This window comes from Haliotis rufescens, unplaced genomic scaffold (assembly GCF_023055435.1).
Source record: "Haliotis rufescens isolate VD_foot unplaced genomic scaffold, xgHalRufe1.0.p SCAF_4, whole genome shotgun sequence".
Taxonomy (NCBI): Eukaryota; Metazoa; Mollusca; class Gastropoda; order Lepetellida; family Haliotidae; genus Haliotis; species Haliotis rufescens.
This window is the reverse complement of record NW_025964112.1, coordinates 9,244,530-9,265,436: the sequence shown is the minus strand read 5'-3', so window position 1 is coordinate 9,265,436 and position 20,907 is coordinate 9,244,530. Positions and strand designations below refer to the sequence as shown.

Genomic DNA, 20,907 nt, shown 5'->3' with positions numbered 1-20,907 from the left:
GCCATTGGTATGCTTGAAGCAGGATCGAGTCAGCGTGATGTTTCAAGACAATTTAACGTCCACAAAAACACCATTTTGGTGTTTAGGGCAACGTTGACAACAGACGAATGCAGTCATAGACCATCCTCGGAGTGGCAGGCCACGCGTAACCAATAATCGACAAGACAACTGGATTCGAACAACACACCTACGAAATCGATTCCAGCCAGCAACAGTGACTGCAAGAAGCATCCCTGGCCTTCGACGAATATCTTCACAAACCGTACGTCGTCGCCTCAGATGTGCAGGGATTGTCGCCAGAAGACCCGCCATTTTGACAGGAAACCACCGTCAACCACGTCTACAGTGGTGCAGACAGAGTCTACGCTGGACGGCCATGCAGTGGGGACAAGTTCTATTCACTGACGAGTCTCGTTTTCACCTCAGCCACAGCGATGGACGGATTCGAGTGTACCGAAGTCGAGGTAAACGTTACGTCGATCATTGTGTCATGGAAGAAGATCGGTTCGGGGGCGGCAGAGTTATGGTATTGGATGGGATTACAGCAAGACAGAGGACCCGTTTGATAGTGGTAGAGGGAAATCTCAATGGACAGCGCTACCGCGACGAGATCATCGGCCCTGTTGTTCTACCGTTTTTGCGTCGTCATGGCCCAGGGATTACCTTTCAACATGACAACGCCCGGCCTCATATTGCTCGACTTGGTCAGGATTCTCTTCAACCAAACAACGTGAATGTCATCCCCTGGCCGGCTGGCTCCCCTGATCTCTCACCAATCGAGCACATGTGGGATGAGATGGATCGGCGACTTCGACGTCAACCACGTGTTCCACAGACACTCCAGGAACTTCGAAACATGCTCCAGCAGATATGGACAGATATCCCGCAGGACTTTGTGCGACGCCTGCTCCATTCCATGAGACGAAGATGTTTTGCTTGCATCGCAACCAGAGGTGGACACACGCTATTGATTTGTAAATTGACATTTTGGCATGTTCATGTATTTTATGAAATCACGCATTTTCTGAAGTCAGTATGGCAAATTAAACCATTTTAACACTTACAGCAGTCTTTTATCTGTTCCAAACCGAAATTCAGATTTGGTAAAAGACATAACTTTGCATTAAATCTTATTCAATGTCACAGGAACTTTTGTTGTTCATTATAATTGTAATATACGCGTTAGTATAATTTCAATTGCGTATTTAAAGTTTTTGTTGCCTATTTGATACGCTATGTTTTGATTTCTCCGCGAATTTCAGTTTATTTAATGTGTATTGTGCGCAAATACGCGTACATGGATATAGTAGTAATATTGAACTAAACACTGCAGAAGTTATATCACACATGTTCGTTTATGTAATATATTATGTATGTACTCAGATATGCATACATGTAATACCGATAATATATATCGGCCATTTATATACTGAAGACTCTATTTACTCAGCTCCCTTGGGAGTATACAAACAAAACTACCCGTAAAATGCTGAAAGGTTTTACATTCACATCACCATCTCACCCTGCCAGATAAACATCCACATCACAATCTCACCCTGCCAGATAAACATTCACATCACCATCTCACCCTGCCAGATAAACATTCACATCACCATCTCACCCTGCCAGATAAACATTCACATCACCATCTCACCCTGCCAGATAAACATTCACATCACCATCTCACCCTGCCAGATAAGCATTCACATCACAATCTCACCCTGCCAGATAAGCATTCACATCACCATCTCACCCTGCCAGATAAACGTTCACATCACAATCTCACCCTGCGAGATAAACATTCACATCACCATCTCACCCTGCCAGATAAACATTCACATCACAATCTCACCCTGCCAGATGCAAATTCACATCACAATCTCACCCTGCGAGATAAACGTTCACATCACAATCTCACCCTGCCAGATAAACATTCACATCACCATCTCACCCTGCCAGATAAACATTCACATCACAATCTCACCCTGCCAGATAAACATTCACATCACAATCTCACCCTGCCAGATATACATTCACATCACCATCTCACCCTGCCAGATAAACATTCACATTACAATCTCACCCTGCCAGATAAACATACACATCACCATCTCACCCTGCCAGATAAACATTCACATCACCAACCTATCCAAACAGGTAAACATTCACTGCAGGGTGAACAGAGGTAGATTTTGAAACAAAGTCCCAACATGCTTTATAACCAGTGTTAAGTGTGCGACAGGACACGCCCTAGAAACCCAGGAGTGAAGATTTGCCTACCACAGCCATCAACCAATTCACCAGCACCTGCTCCGATCTGTATTACTATCAGACATTTTTGTGGTCGGTCGCTTCATTAGTGAAAAATGTATATATTTATTGCATATATACTCAGAGACCACAAAATAAGTAGTCTGACATACTAAAACAGGAACCAACAATTTATAATGGAGCTCCGAGCTGTTTCATTTCTCAACTCCAAATGAGACTATTTAAGTGCTTGGAAAAATACCAACTAGAATACCGAATAAGTTCTGCATTTACATCTATCGTGATGTATATAGGACAGTGTGAAATCACATCTTTGTAAAAAAAAATCTATTGTAACATTGTAATATTCGTACAACCAGTAGGATCTTTTACCGGAAGTAGTTCTAGCTTCCGACCAAAATAAACATGGCGGACGAAGAACAAAATAAAGAGTTTACGCAGACGAAAGTCGAACTGAATCAACGGGTGATTTCCGACCAGACTGTTAAGCTGTCAAAGGTAACTATGGGGCTACTTGAATCCACGCCTGTAATTCGTCACAAGATTGTTGGGTAATACGCCTCCCTTCCTCAGATGAATGTATGATAATCTATGCAGTTTTGTCACCCTGATAACAAATGTCGCTCGCTCCCGAGTGACAGCTCTCTGCGGGTGGCCGTTTATACTACCGATGATTGTCTACCTGTTTTGTTAAACATCGGAGAATTAATTATTTGTGTGGTATCGATTGAATGACTGGATGATAAAAAAGCCCGATTTGTTTACATGTTATGCTCTATTTATTACATTACGAATATGATATTTGCCACACCCCCTTCACAAGCCTATTCCAGGTTTCTTTCATCATTTTGCAGATCGACATTGTGAGAACAATCTTGTCAAATTATTTGACATACTCTGTCTTCTCCAATGCATGTGTCAAGCTATCCTCTGTCATCTATGTTTTAACATCTACATTGGATTTCATTTAATGACTGCTGGTTTTTGCTGCTGTCAGCAATATCCTTGCTATATCATTGTTGCTTGAAAATGATCATGTCAAGATCAGGTAGATCTACACCAGTTATTGATATCATTATAAACAATGAAACATGAACATACACTGGCAACTACATATAACCCCAAGCTTTTCTTTAAACTGAAATGTGGATCAGAAGGTCACAATTTGTGACAGCATGAATCATCTCTGATGTTGTCACCTGTTTGTCTGAACAATGCTTGAATATTTAAAGGTCTGCCTTGATATAACTTGAAGTTTGCTGACTAACAATAGTAAATCCCTTACTGAGAAATTGTACATGGCATGTTTCAAAGATTTTTCATTGACCATGGAGATGAATTATCAAACTGGAGCATGTGCAAGCTTAGTGTCTTGTTTAACATGTTTAACTTGTATAATGAATGATTTTCATTAGGAGATAAGCCTACTATGTTTTTAAATTTGAGGTAGTCTAACTATAGATTGGATATTTTATATTTTAACTTGACCATGTTAACAAGAACGCTTTGAAATTGGTGCTCCTTTAGAACACGTTATTACACATGGGTATATAGGCCAGCTGTCTTAAGACATTTAAAAAAAGGTCACAGATAGTGAAAATTCTTGTTCAAGATAAATTACTTATGTTCTTGACTGGCTCAAAATAATAGTTACAAATTTGTACATAATTTGTACGAAAAATGTCATCTGATCAAACAACCCCCATAGATATGTATTTTTTTTCATCGCACCCTCTTGCATAAATTGCTGTGCTAGGATTTAATTAAGTTGTATCTTGGAAATGTACATGATGTCTTCAATTTTTGTCAGCACCATACCCTTACTGTTTGATATTTTGTTTGTTTGATGTTTAACGTTGCACTTAGCAATATTCCAGCTATATGATGATGGTCTGTAAATAATTGAATCTGGACCAGACAATGCAGTTATTGACACCATGAGCATTGATTCATGCAATTGGGATACGATGACATGTATCAACCAAGTCAGCAAGCCTGTCCACCCGATCCCAATAGTTCTTCTTACGACAAGCATGGGTTGCTGAAGACCCATTCTACCCCGAATCTGCACGTGTCACTGTTTGATATAAGCATGGAGGTAAACATGGTAAAGGTGTTCAGACCTGCATCACTTCAGACCAAGTTCCACATTAAGCTGATATGCCATGATGACCATTGATAACTGAAATACTGTCCAAGGCGGACTCTTGCTCAAATTGTTGCTTGCTTTTTTTTCAGTTACTTCTTATTGAGGGTTTGTGTTTTAAAGACCGATTTGGTTAACTTTCAGCCCAACTTGCTACAATGGCTGGAGATTACAGTGTCGGAGCCAGAGAAGCGAACCAATGCCTCCATGAAGATGCAAGACACGTTCATCGTGTACCTCATAGAAACAAGGTACATACAACCACAATAACATTTACATTGGGAAAAAGGGCACATAAGAACTGTGTTGGTTTACAAATGGGCAATCATAATGTGATCAATACAGTATGAAGTATTTAATGGATTATATTCCTTATGCTCATCTGAGCTGACTCTCATTGAAAGGGACTTCACTCAAAACTTGATGCAAGTCATTCAAACAAAAAAACGTTTTCTGCTTTTATGTGTATTAATCTTACAGTTAATTGTTGCCTTAAATACACTGAGATAATGTATTAATTCCATACGTGGCAGTAATTACAAAGTCTACAGACAGAATGGAAATGGGTTTCAGGACACTTGGCACATGTCGATAGCAATTGAATGTATCGCTTAACTAGAAAAAGACATAACTAGATCATGTCAATAATGTTGTGGGTCTTTCGGAACTGCTCTAGTACAAATGTTGGATAATTACGTGCATTTTCTCTATCCCTTGAATATGGTGAGTCAACGTGGACAATTTCGTCATGGGAAAGTGTAGTACGAAGATTTCTGTAAGGCATAGCTTTTCTATGGCTTCTAGTGCCAGCGAGGATCAACACACAAGTGACACTCTTTCAATGGCACTGATTGATAACTGCTGTGATCACTATATATTGGTTGATTATGCTAAGTGTTTCAATTCACTTCCTGGCTCTGTTTTGAGGTGGTGCTTGATATTTTCTAGAGTAATAGATGAGAATATGAAGGGTTACGGAGAGGGGGCAACGTCGCTGTGGAGGCGATACAGCGAGTTTGAACTGCTCCGCAACTACCTTGACATCACATACCCATCTGTCGTCGTGCCACCGCTGCCCGAGAAAAAAGTAAGTATGTGGGCTCATTTGTGTATACATGATATATATGTTAGCTCAACTGGGTAAAGAGCATGCACGAAAAGCTGCATTGTCCGTTGTTTGTACAACTTGTCACTTTGACATTTTTGGTTTCATGAGAACATGTACAAATGATGATGGAGTTTGATCATGTTATATGGGATAGTTACACGATAAATCGCAAAGAACAATGAAGAAGGAAACGTGGTATATTTCACGATAAAACATTGTTCTATCACAAGGTAATTTCTGGGGATTTGAACGTGCGCTCGCAACTTGATGGCGTCGCAAATTGGACAACATTATTTTTGAGAGGGAATTGTCTGGTGAGTTGTTCCCCATAGATGTAGCGGGGCAACACAGATGAACACAATTGCCGAGTAATCACTTTCAAAAGTGGGAGAGATATGGTAATCGGTCTAAGGAGAAAAGGTACAGATAACCGACGTGAAAATTGTGAGAATATCAGAGAAATACTAAATGTGAGCCTCCTGTTCATAATATAGACTTCTCTGACATGCCAAGGTGGGATTGTATTCAGGCAGTTATTATTATTTAAATAAGAGTTAAATTTAAAGCATGTACATTTTATTAAGATTCTTAAAGGGGCTGTACAAACGTTGATATTTCATATAATAAATCTATGACTCAGGGCCTGCGCCCTTCATGGTTTATTCTCCCTACAGTGTTTTATTGTACGATAAGCAATTCCCACTCTTCCTTTATTTCTTAAATATGTACTGATAGTCCGTCATGAAATACAGGTCATACAGTAAACTACGGTTATTATGAACACGCTTATGACGAACTGATGGATATAACAAACTGTCCTTTTTGGTCCCGGCAATTTGCTGTATATATACTGTATACATGCTTATTACGAACTACGGTTATAACAAACTAGAATTTGAGCTCCCTTTGAGTTCTTTATACCCGTAGTTTACTGTAGTCAGATCGGTCAGTTATGAGTAGGTCAAAGGTAACATAACCATCATGGAGTAAAACCTACAAAGGACTTAAGTAAAACCTTGTTCAGCACTAGCAGGATTAGTTTGTGGACCCTAGTTTGTGATGTCCCATGTGATTAAAACACTTTGTGAAATGATATTTTATCACAAGTGGCTTGGAGGTATCGCTTGGATGAGATCAAGCTAGTTAGCTGCACTATTTATACCCAAGACACTAGTTATAACGGTTTGCAAACAGAAAAAGTTGGAAGAATGATTTTGGATGATAATTAGAATCTCACTCTCATGTCTTTTGATATAAAATATATCAACAGCATGCCTTGTAGCTTTAAGCTTTATCGACTAGTGTTGATATATTTGGTATCAAAACACACTGAAGTGAGATTTTCTGTATGTTGTTGCAAAATGAAAGATCATTTATCATGTTTATGAGGTATGAACTATTTCAACCAATATTTTGATCATTATCGTAAAGTTACATCATTTTAGCAACTTGTCCCACTTGCATTGTAATGTTTTTCTTTTGACCAGGATGGCATGTCTAGGATGTCCTTCACGTTTTGTCAGTGGACATTATAGCCAAGACTTTGTCTCTGTTAAGCTGTAAGCACAGTGTGTTTGTTGCAGGCCTCATATACCTGGCAGAATGCTTCAACGGACAAGTTTGACCCCGACTTTATAGAGAGGAGGAGACAGGCACTGGAGGTAAGGCGCAGATCACATACAGCAAACATGGAGGGATAACCTTCAACAAATCCCAGTCATTTCAAATACAAGTTTTATTTCAATCCCCTACACTGTAAAGCCTTTTTTTGTCACTACCACTTAATTACTAACTAAATTTGAGTTTATGATACCGGTAATGTGAGTGGTTGTAGTTAAACACCAGGAACAAGCAGCTGGTGGAATGAAGATTTCTTGCAAACATGGGCTAGTTAATTTTTAACCACAGTTCAGTCTCAAGACTCATGTTTGTTATGTTTATTTGTTGACTGAATATCTTGAGAGAAAGTGAGATAAATGGTTACCTGACTATGATGCCATGTTTGTTGTCAGGTGTACCTCCTGAGAGTTGGAGCACACCCCATCCTCTGTCAAGACAAGACCTTCCTTGGGTTCATGCAGAAGGTACAGCTAGGATAACTACAGCCAAACTGTGGCAATTCTCGCAGCAGGGCTATACCCAATCTTATCAAGACAAATGGTGTCTTATCATAACTAAGCATGACTTGGTTTTGTGGTTCTTATGTGTGCATTGATGACTAGGTTTAAGAAAGAAGATACTGAATAATTTCATGAGATAATTCTCCCCCAAAAATGTGATGTCATGATTAAAGATGCAGTACCTCTATTACAACACTAACCATGTTTGTCCATCTTTCACCAGACATAAGTCAAGTCACTTCTTACACTTGTGCAATCTTCATGTTGTGGTTTACAAGTTCGGTTATCATTATTCCTCTTTAATAACCATGTTTTTATTCTCATATAGCACAACGATTCTTGTTATTTGTTTTGGGTACCTCAAATATCTAGCATAAGAACATGAACTTTGTAATCAGACAATTTGATCAAGGCTACGCTTTTCATCATTGCAGGAGAATGGCTGGAAGGAATCAGTGTACGCCACAGACTTTCAAAGCAAGGTGAGGAGGTCTTGTCTGCTGTATACATGATAGAGTGAATGAGTGAGTTGGGTTTAACGCCACTTTTAACAATATTCCAATTATATCACGGCGTGTCAGCTTAATGTGGGAGGAAAGCCCGAAGTGATGCAGGTCTCAGACGTTTACCACCTCGGTGAAACTCACGAGCACGGGTATAGTGCTGACAAACCTAGAAACATAATCAGGGCGAACCGGGATTTGAACCAACAATCAGGTTTCTGGCGTGCCCAAGGGACGCAACTCTGCACATCAAATCGCAGCGCCTTAGATGACTGGACCACCCGTGCCCCCTACATGATAGAGGATAAGACATGCCTGGCATATACCTAAGCTGCAAGCCATTAGGAAAAGAAAGTTATATGGTTGGGTAGCCTTGTGATGAACGTGATGATTTGGTTTGTTTGGTTTGTTTGTTGTTTAACGCCGCACTCAGCAATATTCCCGCTATATGATGGCGGTCTGTAAATAATCGAGTCTGGACCAGACAATCCAATGATTGATATCATGAGCATCGACATACATCAACCAAGTCAGCGAGCCTGACCACCCAATCCCATTAGTCGCCTTTCACAACAAGCATAGTCGCCTTTTACGGCAAGCATGGGTTGCTGAAGACCTATTCTACCTCGGATCTTCATGAACGTGATGAATGTAAGATTTCTATAAAAAGGTTAACTTCAGAGTGGAATAAACAGGATCTTCAACCATTTTCAACCATCAGGGGCGGTCGGGTAGCCTAGTGGTTAAAGCGTTCGCTCGTCACGCCGAAGACCCGGGTTCGAATCCCGACATGGGTACAATGTGTGAAGCCCATTTCTGGTGTCCCCCGCTGTGATATTGCTGGAATATTGCTAAAAGCGGCGTAAAACCAAACTCACTCACTCACTCTTCAACCACCAATGATTCAGTTGTTACTGGTAACTGAATTAGAGAGGACTTAGTTCCACCATACCTGTTCAAATCTCAGGGTAACACAGACTTAGGTATTTGTTTTACTGTGTAACTTCAACACTGTATCCCATGGCCACGTCATACCAAAAGACTACATACTAGAGCTCAGGATTAAGGGGATAAAACAAGGACTGGTCAGCTCAGTTAGTTTCATGTGTCTGAGTGGGGTCTCCATGTTAAACTGTGGCATGGTATCTCAGTGCACCTTAAAGTGCAGGTAAAGGATAGCACTATAAGACCAACATAATTCTAGACTAGTCCAAGCAGCCACACACATACGCGACTGCATGTTGCTATATAACATATGTGAAATAATCTTCACGTTAAACCTCCTTTTATCTCATCTCAAACACTGTATCCAGACAAGGATAAGCCATAAATGGCTGAGATGGCAATATCTTCTACTCACAACTAGATCACTGTTACAGCTAATCTGTTGGTATGTTTATTTTCAGGCAGATTCCAGACTAAAGGCACTGAGTGCCTCATTCCGTCTCAAGAAACCTGACAGGTAGATTTTGACACTGTCCTCAATAGAGATTAGTTATTTGGTCCCAGTGATATCAGGGTGTGAGAATCTCAAGACAACAACAATTTTAACAGATCATTGGTCATGAGTGTTTTGGATTCATGCCATATTTGATGATTCAAGATTCTGAAATACTGCCCCTTGAAGATAAGAGAATGTCCAGTGCTTAAAACAGTAACATATACAAAAGTAAAGTCAGATTCAGTGTATCTCTGGCAAATTGACCTTGGCCCATCCATGAATTATTACAGAAGCTGTACAATATTTGTACTATCTGCTTTCATGGTCAGAGAAAATAAGCCTTGTGCGTGCTGTTTCCCTAAAAATTAGATTTGTTTAAACTCTCTCTTTTTGCAGTGACATTATTTGTTCTTGTGTTGTTGCAGGCGGTTCGAGGAGTTGAAGAACTACAGCAATGAACTTCAGAACAACATATCGAACATACTTCGAATCAGAGCTGTAAGTAAATACGTCATCATTTTATCAGAGATTTGCCACTATTATTTGTGACAATTTAAGAAGCAACACATTGTTCGATGGACCTCCATGCCAGTCGTTTTTCTTAAAACACTAAACATGCTAAATACAAAAATATGACAAAACAGATGATGTCATTCTGGCCCATTGAAACCCTAATGTGTTACTAGGTACTTTCAAATAGCCGCAATTCTTAAAAATATTTATTATTTTGGATGTTTTGGATCGTAGGTCAGTAATGGCATTAGTTTGTATATGCATACATTTGAATATGAATAGATACAACTTAGGTCACCTGTCATCTGGTTGGCTGAATTTCAGTTGCAAGTAATTCATGTAGATATTAACAAAATTTGCATAAACTAAATTAAAGGGGCACTTGCGGTAGGAACTACTGCACTGTCAGTAGGCGGAGATTATACTAGTGACCTGATAGGTCAATATGACGTCATGCTAATGATACTGTGGAATGTCCACGATTTATGTTTATATTCCAGTCCAACACACAAATTAGTTCTGCGCTATTCTCTGGATGAGAAAGACACACGTTTGTCGTGATGAATAAGAGCAGTGTTTATGAACAAAACACCATAATATGTATCACGGCACCAATCGTAATCCTGTGGTGTAAGGTATATCTACAGTTTATGAATGGCATTCCTCACAATATACGACTGATTTGATTTTTTATGATAAAACTACAGACTTATATCTAGATATAGAGCCATTTGTGGTATCCAAGGTTTGTCATTCAAGTTGATACAAAGTTTGACGGTCAATGGTGATCTTGTTTACGTACGTTTTTCAAAAAGTTTCTCTCCACACTCGATTGTGTTTACATTGTCAGTCCCTGTTCAAACTGAAACACTGCCACCATGTGGGCTGTTTATAATCAGGGTGGGCTTTAAGAGCTTTACCATGCCTATTGCATTTGAATAGGAATAGAGTCCTATGAATTCTGTGCTGGTTGTAAGAGGCAACTAAATGGATCAGGTGTTGAAGCTCTTTCAAGTTAATTGCATGTCATCTTATCCCACTTGCAAATATCGATGCTCATAATGTCAATCACTGGATTGTCTGGTCCTGACTTGATTATCCATCATGTAGCTGGAATGGTGCTGCATTAAACAACAAACAAAATGTTTATGAATAGATATCAATGAAGTAACCAGACATCCATAATTTGTCCTGTCCCTTTCAGAGAATATGTGATAAGCTGTATGGCATCCACAAGGTCCATGGCAACTATGCCCGTGTGTTCAGCGAGTGGAGTGGGATAGAGAAGGACATTGCAGAGGCCTTGCAGAGCAGCGGACACTACATGGATGTGTGAGTCACCAGGCCTCTGTGTGGACAGAGTTTTCTAAATGGATACGGGCGGTCGGGTAGCCTAGTGGTTAAAGCGTTCGCTCGTCACGCCGAAGACCCGGGTTCGAATCCCGACATGGGTAAAATGTGTGAAGCCCATTTCTGGTGTCCCCCGCCGTGATATTGCTGGAATATTGCTAAAAGCGGCGTAAAACCAAACTCACTCACTCACTCTAAATGGATACTGTAAATCATGAAGTTACTGCATCACCAAATCAATACAAAGGTCTACCCCTATGCTAAAATGTGTCATGAAATTAATGCAAGTGGCGTTGAAATTTAAACTCTTCTCAGCAAACAACAACACCTGTATCAAGTTTTTGAAAGTCATTTAGAAGTGATACACATAAGGAAGAGAGTTTATTGTTGTCAACTTCTTTATTATGAGGAACACAACATTTTGGAGTATATACTTACTCCTTCATCAGGCTAAAATGTTCACCTGATGAAGGAGGAGGTATACACTCCGAAACATTGTGTTCCCCATTATAAAGAAGTTGCTATCCATAAACTCTCGTCCTAATAACACCTGTAGATTTAGAAGTAACAGCTAGACGTGGACTGTGTTATGTATTTTCCATGACTGCTGTTACTGGACATTTTCGCACCATGGGTGAGCTGTGGTTTGCATGTGGTTGTGACGTTATTATACCCCTACCTTTTAGGTCGGGGGTATATAGTTATACCAAGGTTCTGTCCGTCCGTCCGAAAACTTTGTCCGTGCGATTTCTCTTAAACTATTCAGTGGATTCATCTCAAACTTAGTACATATAATCTGTGTCATATGGAGGGATGCAGTCAAAAGAAAACTACTGACACACTAGGCAGGTCGGGGGTATCAGTGAGCCACGCTCACTTTTGCCCTTGTCTGACAAGGTTTCTTCATGAAAAAAGAAGCTGTCACGTACACAGTTGGCAAATGTCACTTGACAGTGTGTGTGGTGAGAAGGTCATTGTTTGTTGGGTGCCTTGTTCTGTATGTCATAGTTTCTATCATGCAGTGAACTGGACGTGACAATAAACTTAATATGTCCAGGTAAAGTAGCGTCACTTTATCAATGCAAACAAGGGAGAATCGAAGAGACAGTTGCATTTTTCGCATTAATTTCATGATTTACAATACATTATATGAACAGTAGGTCATACACAGTCTCTTATACCATGGGTAGGGAGTATTGTCTGCAAACAGCGAATATACAGCTGTATACTGGCAGCGTTTCAAATATCAGAATTGAATAGACAAGTGGTTGGCAGTATGAGCACAATGGCACACATCAAGCCAGGTTCGACATGAATAGTTTCTCTCAACACGGAATCATTCATGAAATTTGTGAAAGAGGATTTTTCAATCACATGTTCACTTCAACGAATTTGTGCCACACAGGCATGGTTTCTATTCCTGTCCTCCTGTTATTAACTGTTGTCTTAAAACATTCCAGTAGATCATACAGATGGTATAGCTGGTGTGGTTCTGAGTATGGTACACCATAGTTTGAAGGTGTTATGACTTTGTTTATGTCTGTTTTCACAATTTTTATGTAACATTTCTAACCCATTCATCATGTTCATGTTCCGTGATTTCAAACAAATGATCCATCACTAATTGGTAACCAATGCTCAGAAGGCAGATATACACAGGATTTATGTAGGAAGACACTGCAACATACGCTTGTGTGTTGACAGCTATGCATCTTCAGTGGACGCCACGCTGGAGGAGGAAGAGCAGTATGCGGACCAACTCAAGGAATATTTGGCATTTGGAGAAGCTCTCCGGTAAGTCTTCAAACTTCTTGGGGGGCACAGGTTGCTGAGTTCGCTGACATTTCTATCTTTGTCAGCACCATAGCCATGCTCATGGGTTTCACCAGAGTGGTAAGCGTCGAATACCTGCATTACTGCAATCTTTCCTCCCACATCAAGCTGACACACTGTGATATATCTGCAACACTGTTCAAAGCTTTGTTAAACCAAACTCAATCACCCACTCACATAAAATCAACTACAGAAAGTTCTGAAAAATTATATTCAACAGTCTGTTCTCATATATGTAATCTTTACCAATAAATGTAGATTTACTTTGAAAATATATACACAGGGCCAGACTGATTTCTTGTTATAAATATTTTCTTGGTCCATGTGCCAAAAGGTGGAATAAGAAAAGTGTCGGTGTTGAGTTGATTAATTTCCTTAAAAAAAATACATGTAGTTTTCAAAAAGATGTCTAAGAAGGCATACTTTTCGTGCAGCACAGAATGTTTTCCATTGTGAAAATTAGGGTAAACTAACAACAAACTGTCAGTAAAAGCAAGAAAATACATTGATTTGGCCAAATCCATATAAAATCATATGACGTCAATACTATTGTAACATTTGCATATTTTGTGTAGGTCTGTATGTCGGAAGTACGAATGTGTTCAATACGACTTGGAGAGAGCAGAGGACAACTTGTCCTATAAGGCCAGTCAGAAGGACTTGTTGGTGAGTAGTACTCTGTTATACAGGTGTTCGTTGATAAGCCATACTTATGGCACAGTTTGTTTGTTGTTTAACGCCGCACTCAGCAATATTCCAGCTATGTGACAGCGGTTTGTAAAAAATCAAGTCTAGACATGAGCATCGATCCACGCAATTGTGATAAGATGACATGCATCAACCAAGTCAGCGAGCCTGACCACTGTATCCTGTTAGTCTCCTCTTACGACAAGCATAGTCGCTTTTTACGACAAGCATGGGTTGCTGAAGACCTATTCTAACCTGGCACTTCAGGAGTCACTCAATACATGGAACTCACAGCACTCATGACACAGAACAACACTCGAAATATCAAGTCTTGAATGATAAGCGGACAAGCTGTATACTTGGTTTGATGTCATCCTGGTCCGTCAATAGGTCATGTATAGGAGTAAACGTTTCAATTTTGATCATGTGATGAATTATGATTGCTGTTGTAGATGTATCTTTGAGTCCCAGTTACCAATGTTCCTGCAGGTCCAAGGTAAGGCAGCAGGCAGTTTCTCACTGAGTGGGATGAAGACAAAGCTGTTTGGCAGTGACACTCCAGAACAGAGAGATGTGAAGATCAAACAGCTGGAGGAGCAGATCGTCCAGGCTGAGGTGGAACTGAGACAAACACAGGAGGAGACACAGTATGTCCTGACACATCTGGGTTAAATCGAGGCATGGTCAAAGGGAGACTACTCTACACAATAACTGTTAAATTGTCTCCCCTTTGACCATCATTCACGATGAGTGTTGCACTGTTTTAGAAATTGATAGTTACCCTGTATGAAAATGTAAGTTACAGACCAATGAATTATGATGAAAATTATGTTTTTTTCTCTCCAGGAAATTTGTTGAGGCAGCATTGAGAGATATTGACAGATTCAAGAGACAGAAGGTGAAGGATCTAAAAGAAATCTTCACTAACTATGCTATCATGCAAATAAAACAATGTAAAAAGGTAAGTCCCACTGACACAAACAGTTTCTGTCAATATTGTTATTGTTTGATGCAAGGTAATATTTAATTTACATTTAAAAATAAATGAATTCCCGAATGATAACATTCTCTGTGTCATATCATATACAATTCTCTATGTAAAAAAGAAATATAAATATATATCCAATTGAGATTATTTAATTTATTGTTGAATAAAATTTGTTGCACATGACCACGCACATTTAGCCTTACATGCATCATCTGTACAGATGGCAATGATACCTATTGTACGGAAAAAACATTGTATCTTATCATGATATTAACCTTAATGTGGTGTACTTTGCATGCTTTTTAGGAATGTTTAACTTGTTCTCGTCCCTGTATTGCTCAGATATTCTCAACTGATTTTTTAGACTCACTCACTCTGTCATGTTGGTTATGTAGGAAAGTTTTTATCAGCTTGCTGACCAAACAAAGGGGTCTTACTGCTATGTCTAAATCAAATCCAGATTTTGTTATAGAATTTAATTTGTTTAGAGTGTGGAACTGACATTGCACTGTCTGACCGGAGATTGATAGCTCAAAGCAATCTTAGCGCTGCTACTATCGTCAGTCTGTGTTTGCGAGCTATAATCGTCTTAGTGCTAAGATCACTTTTTGGAATGGGGCCCAGGTTTTGTCAGCATCTGACCCCTGCTCGTGACAGATATGGCTGAAATGTTCCTCACTATGGCATACAGTAACCACTCACTCACTCACTCACTCACTCACTCACTCACTCACTCACTCACTCACTCACTCACTCACTCACTCACTCACTCACTCACTCACTCGGGTGGTCGGGCTTGCTTACTTAGTTGATGCATGTCAACTTAACCCAATTGATTAGGTCGATGCTCATGATTTCAATCACTGGATTGTCTGGTCCAGACTGAGTTATTTAAGAATGCCGTCATGTAACTGGAATATTGCTGAGTGTGGCGTTTAACAACAAACAAACAAACAAACAAACACTCTCACTCACTCACTCACTCACTCACTCACTCACTCACTCACTCACTCCTTTTATTTTCAGGGTATTGCAATATGGACAAGCGCCAAGGACTGTTTCGGCAAGATGTGATGTTGTTCCTACCAATGAAACACTGTCTGCATTCCTGCTATGTTGTGCTCCTGATGTTGTGCATGACACCTTGCTCCTGGACAACACGCCAGTCTGTCTCATATACTGATCCCACCCACGAACTGTTCCTTCATCAGGGTTCTCACAAATACTAACAATAGCCACATCATTGCTATTTTACCTAACATGGAATATGTCATGTCAGTTTACTTTTGTATCATGCAGTAAAAACATGAAGTTGAAAAAACATCATTTTTGACAATTCATATTCTGAAATCAGAATTGATATTCTTTTATGTCATTCTTTTAGAAACTGTTCATGACCAAGATTCAATGTATTTAGGAAATACATGAAAATAAGTTGATTCAGTGATTTTACCTGAGGTGCTAATAATTGGACATGTTGATGTGAATTTGCATTTATCAGTGTCACACAGCAATGTGACAGTTTTACCTTACTGGGCTAAGATTCCGCAATGTTTCAGTGAATGCTATTGTCCTTGCAACTGCTCAACAAGTAATCATAAGTACTGATAATGCTCCAAAATGTGTGTTGATTTGAGACATAATTATATAGATCTATGATTATCATGACTGTTCATTTCAAGGAATAAGTTTCAATAATGAATCTATTCGTAAATTACACGTTAAAGTAAGAAATTAAGATTTTGTTTTATTGAGCAAAGAGATTGTAATGTTTAAAATTCAATAACTTTGCCATCTAGCATACCGTAAATCCAAGAATTAAATACTACGGTAAGTCACACCATTCCCCAAACGCCAGTGATCAAGTTGACTGTACAGAGAACTGGTCAGAATGACCAGAGACTCTCCAACAATGTCCCAATACCTGAGATAAGTTGCCAGCAATGGAAAACGTATACTATGTGCACAGAGGAAGGGAAGTAAGTTGGGCGTATGATTTTAGACAGATAGGATCCATGTAATGGATTATTACAAGTCTGCTGAAAATATTATTTTCCCCAGGGTTGACAGGCATCAAACACCTGAAAAGCTAATGATGCCATGGTAGTATGTAAGACCCATATGTGTAATAACCTAATGCATTGTCCAACACACACATACTTCAGGCACGATTCTATTTATCTTACACTATGTAGGTGTTAGCCTTATTTATTCAACGTTACAAAGTTGAATAAGACTGTGATAGAATTATTGCTGTAATTGTAAATATAATTTTGAAGATATTGAAAGATTTCATTACAAGATGTTAATTTATGTCTCATTGTCATTTCATAGCATAGAGAGATATGTTCTTTTCTTCATTCATATATCCTCAGTGTAAATATCTGTCGTAATTTTGATTAGCATGATTAGTTATCATACAAATTACTTTAGTAGGCAGACAATCTCATTAAAATCAGATCTTTTACTGCGATATGATGCCTCTCTGTATGAAGATCTGACAACCCCTCACTTTATGATCAGCCAATCAGTGTCGAGACTTCTTTATTCACATGAGTGAGCAAGGTATTCAGACCAGCATATCTGATCTGTATCTCGGAAATGAACTCACATGACCAGTTCCAAATGGAAATAATAGAGGCTGTATAGAGAGGCATTTTAGTTAGCCAATCAGTGTCGAGACTTTTTTATTCACATGAGTGAGCAAGTTATTCAGACCAGCATATCTGATCTGCATCTCGGAAATGAACTTACTTGACCAGTCCCAAATGGAAATAATAAAGACTGTACATTAAATTGTTGTGGATGTTTTATACACTCTGATCCATTTCTGATTGCCATTTTTATCTACACCCTCAAATGAATATTTGTATTCTGTGTGGGTTTCCTTTGGGTAGTCTATTCGGAATCAAAATGGTAAAAATTATTTTCGAAAGCTGACGTCTGAATGGGTCAAAGCTCGCTCATGATTCATCTGACACAACCACCATGGAGGTGTCCTCAGATCTAGACGCAGACGGGTATCAATTACAGTAAAGATCTGATATTAATAAGATTGGGTAAAATGGTCACCATGGTGAATGAAATCGGTAACTGGAACCAAAACCTACTTCTTACCCCTGTGCAGATACTGCCTGACAATTTACCATCAGTGAAGTACTCAGTCCGTCTGTTTAATGTGGAAATGAGCACAGGAAAGAGATGAATGTGATATGTTGTATGTTTCTCATGTCACTCAAATCAAAATGTCAGTCTAGTACATGAAGGAGGCAATGGAACTATCAGCATTAACATATGCTGACTTTACAGATGGCACTGTGTAGCACCGTTAGATGAAGTTGTATAATAGAGAAGTCTGTTCATTCATCTCAATTCTATATATTTGTGTGAAGTGTTATTATTGATTTAGTTTATCATCTTCCCCAAGCAAGGGAGTTAACGGCCTATAAAAGTTCAATTTCCACATTTGCCGAACTAGGCTGGAATTTCTGGGCTCGATTGTGGTGCCACCAGTGGTTATTACAAGTTGTGTCCCTTCTATGCCTCTCCTATTGGCCAATCAGATTCCACCTCTCGTATCACTTGCATTTACTTCAAACAAAATGGCGGCGCCCAGTCAAGACAATCTGATGAATAATCAAGATCTTTATTGTGACAATACAGGTCTTACATGGCAAAGTGCATCAAATCAAGTGAGCACCTTGTTTAAAAACATGAAAACATTTGGAAAATATCTACTGGCGCCAAGTTGGTGTAGCACATCCTTTGTAGATCTTGCAATCGACCGAAATCTGCACGACAGTTTACAAACTGGATTTCGATTTCGTCACGCGAATTTGATTGGACTATGCATAAACTTGTTAGTCCAGTTAAAATATAACTCCATAATACCAGCCTAGTTCGGCAAGGGTGGAAACTGGACTTTTAAAGTCAGTTAACTCACTTGTCTCGGGAAGATGTTAGTTCTTATACTGTAGAGGACATATGTGTTCACAAGTTAATCACAACAGTAACGAAATACTCAAAAACCTAAGAATTACCCCTTCAGTTATTCCAAGGTAAGTGTGCAATACAAAGTGTCACAAGCGTACCTACATGTATAAGATAATCAGCGCCTGACCTCAAGCAGACTGTTGCATTATGGGTGTCCACTGTCCAGTGTCCGTCCACATGTCATGCTGGTTTGTAAATCTTAAATAACACTACACAAAATGGCTGGTGTCCTGCTAGTTTGTAAATCCTAAATAACACTACACAAAATGGCTGGTGTCTTGCTTCTGTGAAACATGTCCTGCTGGTTTGTAAATCCTAAATAATACCACACAAAATGGCTGGTGTCCTGCTAGTTTGTAAATCCTAAATAATACTACACAAAATGGCTGGTGTCCTGCTTCGGTGACACTGAACTCATCCGGATAACTGGCTGAGGAGCAGTTTACACAAGCAGTTTACAGCCATGACTTGAGACACCAAGTGTTAGTCTCTCACAACTATTCGGTACACAACCACGTGAGAATCGAACTGTGCCCGAAGTGACTGGAACTAGAAGCGTCTCTGGCTCAAAACATCAGGTTTCAAACAGCCTAAATATAATAAAAATAGCAAAGTACCATCCAAACTTTTTCGTTCGACAGTATTTCACATCTGATTCACTTAATCCAATGTACATGATTCCCCATTTTTCTTTTTCATATATTGATCATGTTGCTGAATGCATGCAGCTGAATATTTTGTCGTCAATGTCACAAACCAAAATTATGATCTATGATTTAGAGAAGTGGTTATATTTGTTTCAGTTGGATGCTTGGACATGAATTAGCCATGACATTCACTTTCAGCTGTACATATTCATGTCAAGTGTTAACTGTACATCTGTTTGCATGATACAAGCCCAATAGCTTTTGACTGTGCAGCAGTGACTGTTTTTATCAGTGAAACACCACTCAGCCTTGTCCCTTCAGCTTGATGTGAATGCCAGTGAACATGCAATAGACAGATCCGTGTCAGACAAGCATTACTTTATATAGAGAATCTCACCCTCGTGTCTTTTGATATCAAATATATCAACATGAGTTGATAAAAGTGGAAAAATTCCGAGGCTTGCCGAGGATTTTTGCCACTTTATCAACGAGTGTTGATATATTTGATATCAAAAGACACGAGGGTGAGATTTTATTTATCATCCAACATCATTCTTTCAACTTTTTCATTTTGTAGACAGTAATTAGCAGTGTCTTCAGTGTAAAAAGTACTGCAAACAGCTTCAGTAGCAGAGCCATTAGTGATGTCATGTGATTGTGACGTCATGGTAACCAGTGACGTCACAATGGTCTGCAAAGCATTGTGATGTAATTTCATTGCAGCGATATCTACAGTGTAGATATCGCTTGATCTCATCCAAGCGATATCTCCTGTGGGAGCCAGTTTTGGATGATAAAACATGGTCCTAACATTACACCTCCGCGTGAATAACAGCTGTTATACCTGGATGCTGTATATGCACGTATGTTACACTGGTGTTAGCTTTATTATTATTAATACACGATGGTGTATTCCAGCTCATCTCGTCACATTAGTGATACTGGCCCAGCCACTTGATTGCAGCATGAGTAACAAATATACCAGTATATACTCAGAACAAGTTAAAGATCACCCTCAGTAGGAAGGCTGTTTGTTGCATTACCCACCAGATTACACATTACAAAAGTCATATGAAAAATGGGTGTTCTTAACTTCTTTTGAGATGTATACATGGCTGTTATTGGGTAATGTTTGGCTTCTGAATCAATCTGTTTTGTCATGAGAAACTTATTTATGTATATTTGCTGCTAGTGTTTGTATGTGGCATTGTTTTGATGAAATGACCGTTTAAGGCTTGGGTAAAATGGGTAAATCTTGTATTATTTTTGGGAAATATGAGAAAGTATTTCCTCGGATCTTGTCAGAA

The 20,907-nt window shown here is 39.2% G+C and overlaps 1 protein-coding gene across 1 annotated transcript; it reads left to right on the top strand.

Annotated features, from left to right (window-relative positions):
* The first annotated feature begins 2,659 nt into the window (after positions 1 to 2,659).
* On the top strand, positions 2,660 to 20,070 carry LOC124135821 (sorting nexin-4-like). The gene is made up of 14 exons (XM_046501421.2): positions 2,660 to 2,769; positions 4,562 to 4,668; positions 5,366 to 5,504; positions 7,109 to 7,186; positions 7,538 to 7,609; positions 8,080 to 8,127; positions 9,555 to 9,610; positions 10,015 to 10,087; positions 11,307 to 11,434; positions 13,157 to 13,246; positions 13,861 to 13,951; positions 14,462 to 14,619; positions 14,819 to 14,933; positions 15,987 to 20,070. The coding sequence occupies exons 1-14, from the start codon at positions 2,677 to 2,679 to the stop codon at positions 16,032 to 16,034; spliced, it is 1,296 nt and encodes a 431-aa protein (XP_046357377.1). The 5' UTR covers positions 2,660 to 2,676; the 3' UTR covers positions 16,035 to 20,070.
* Positions 20,071 to 20,907: the final 837 nt, after the last annotated feature.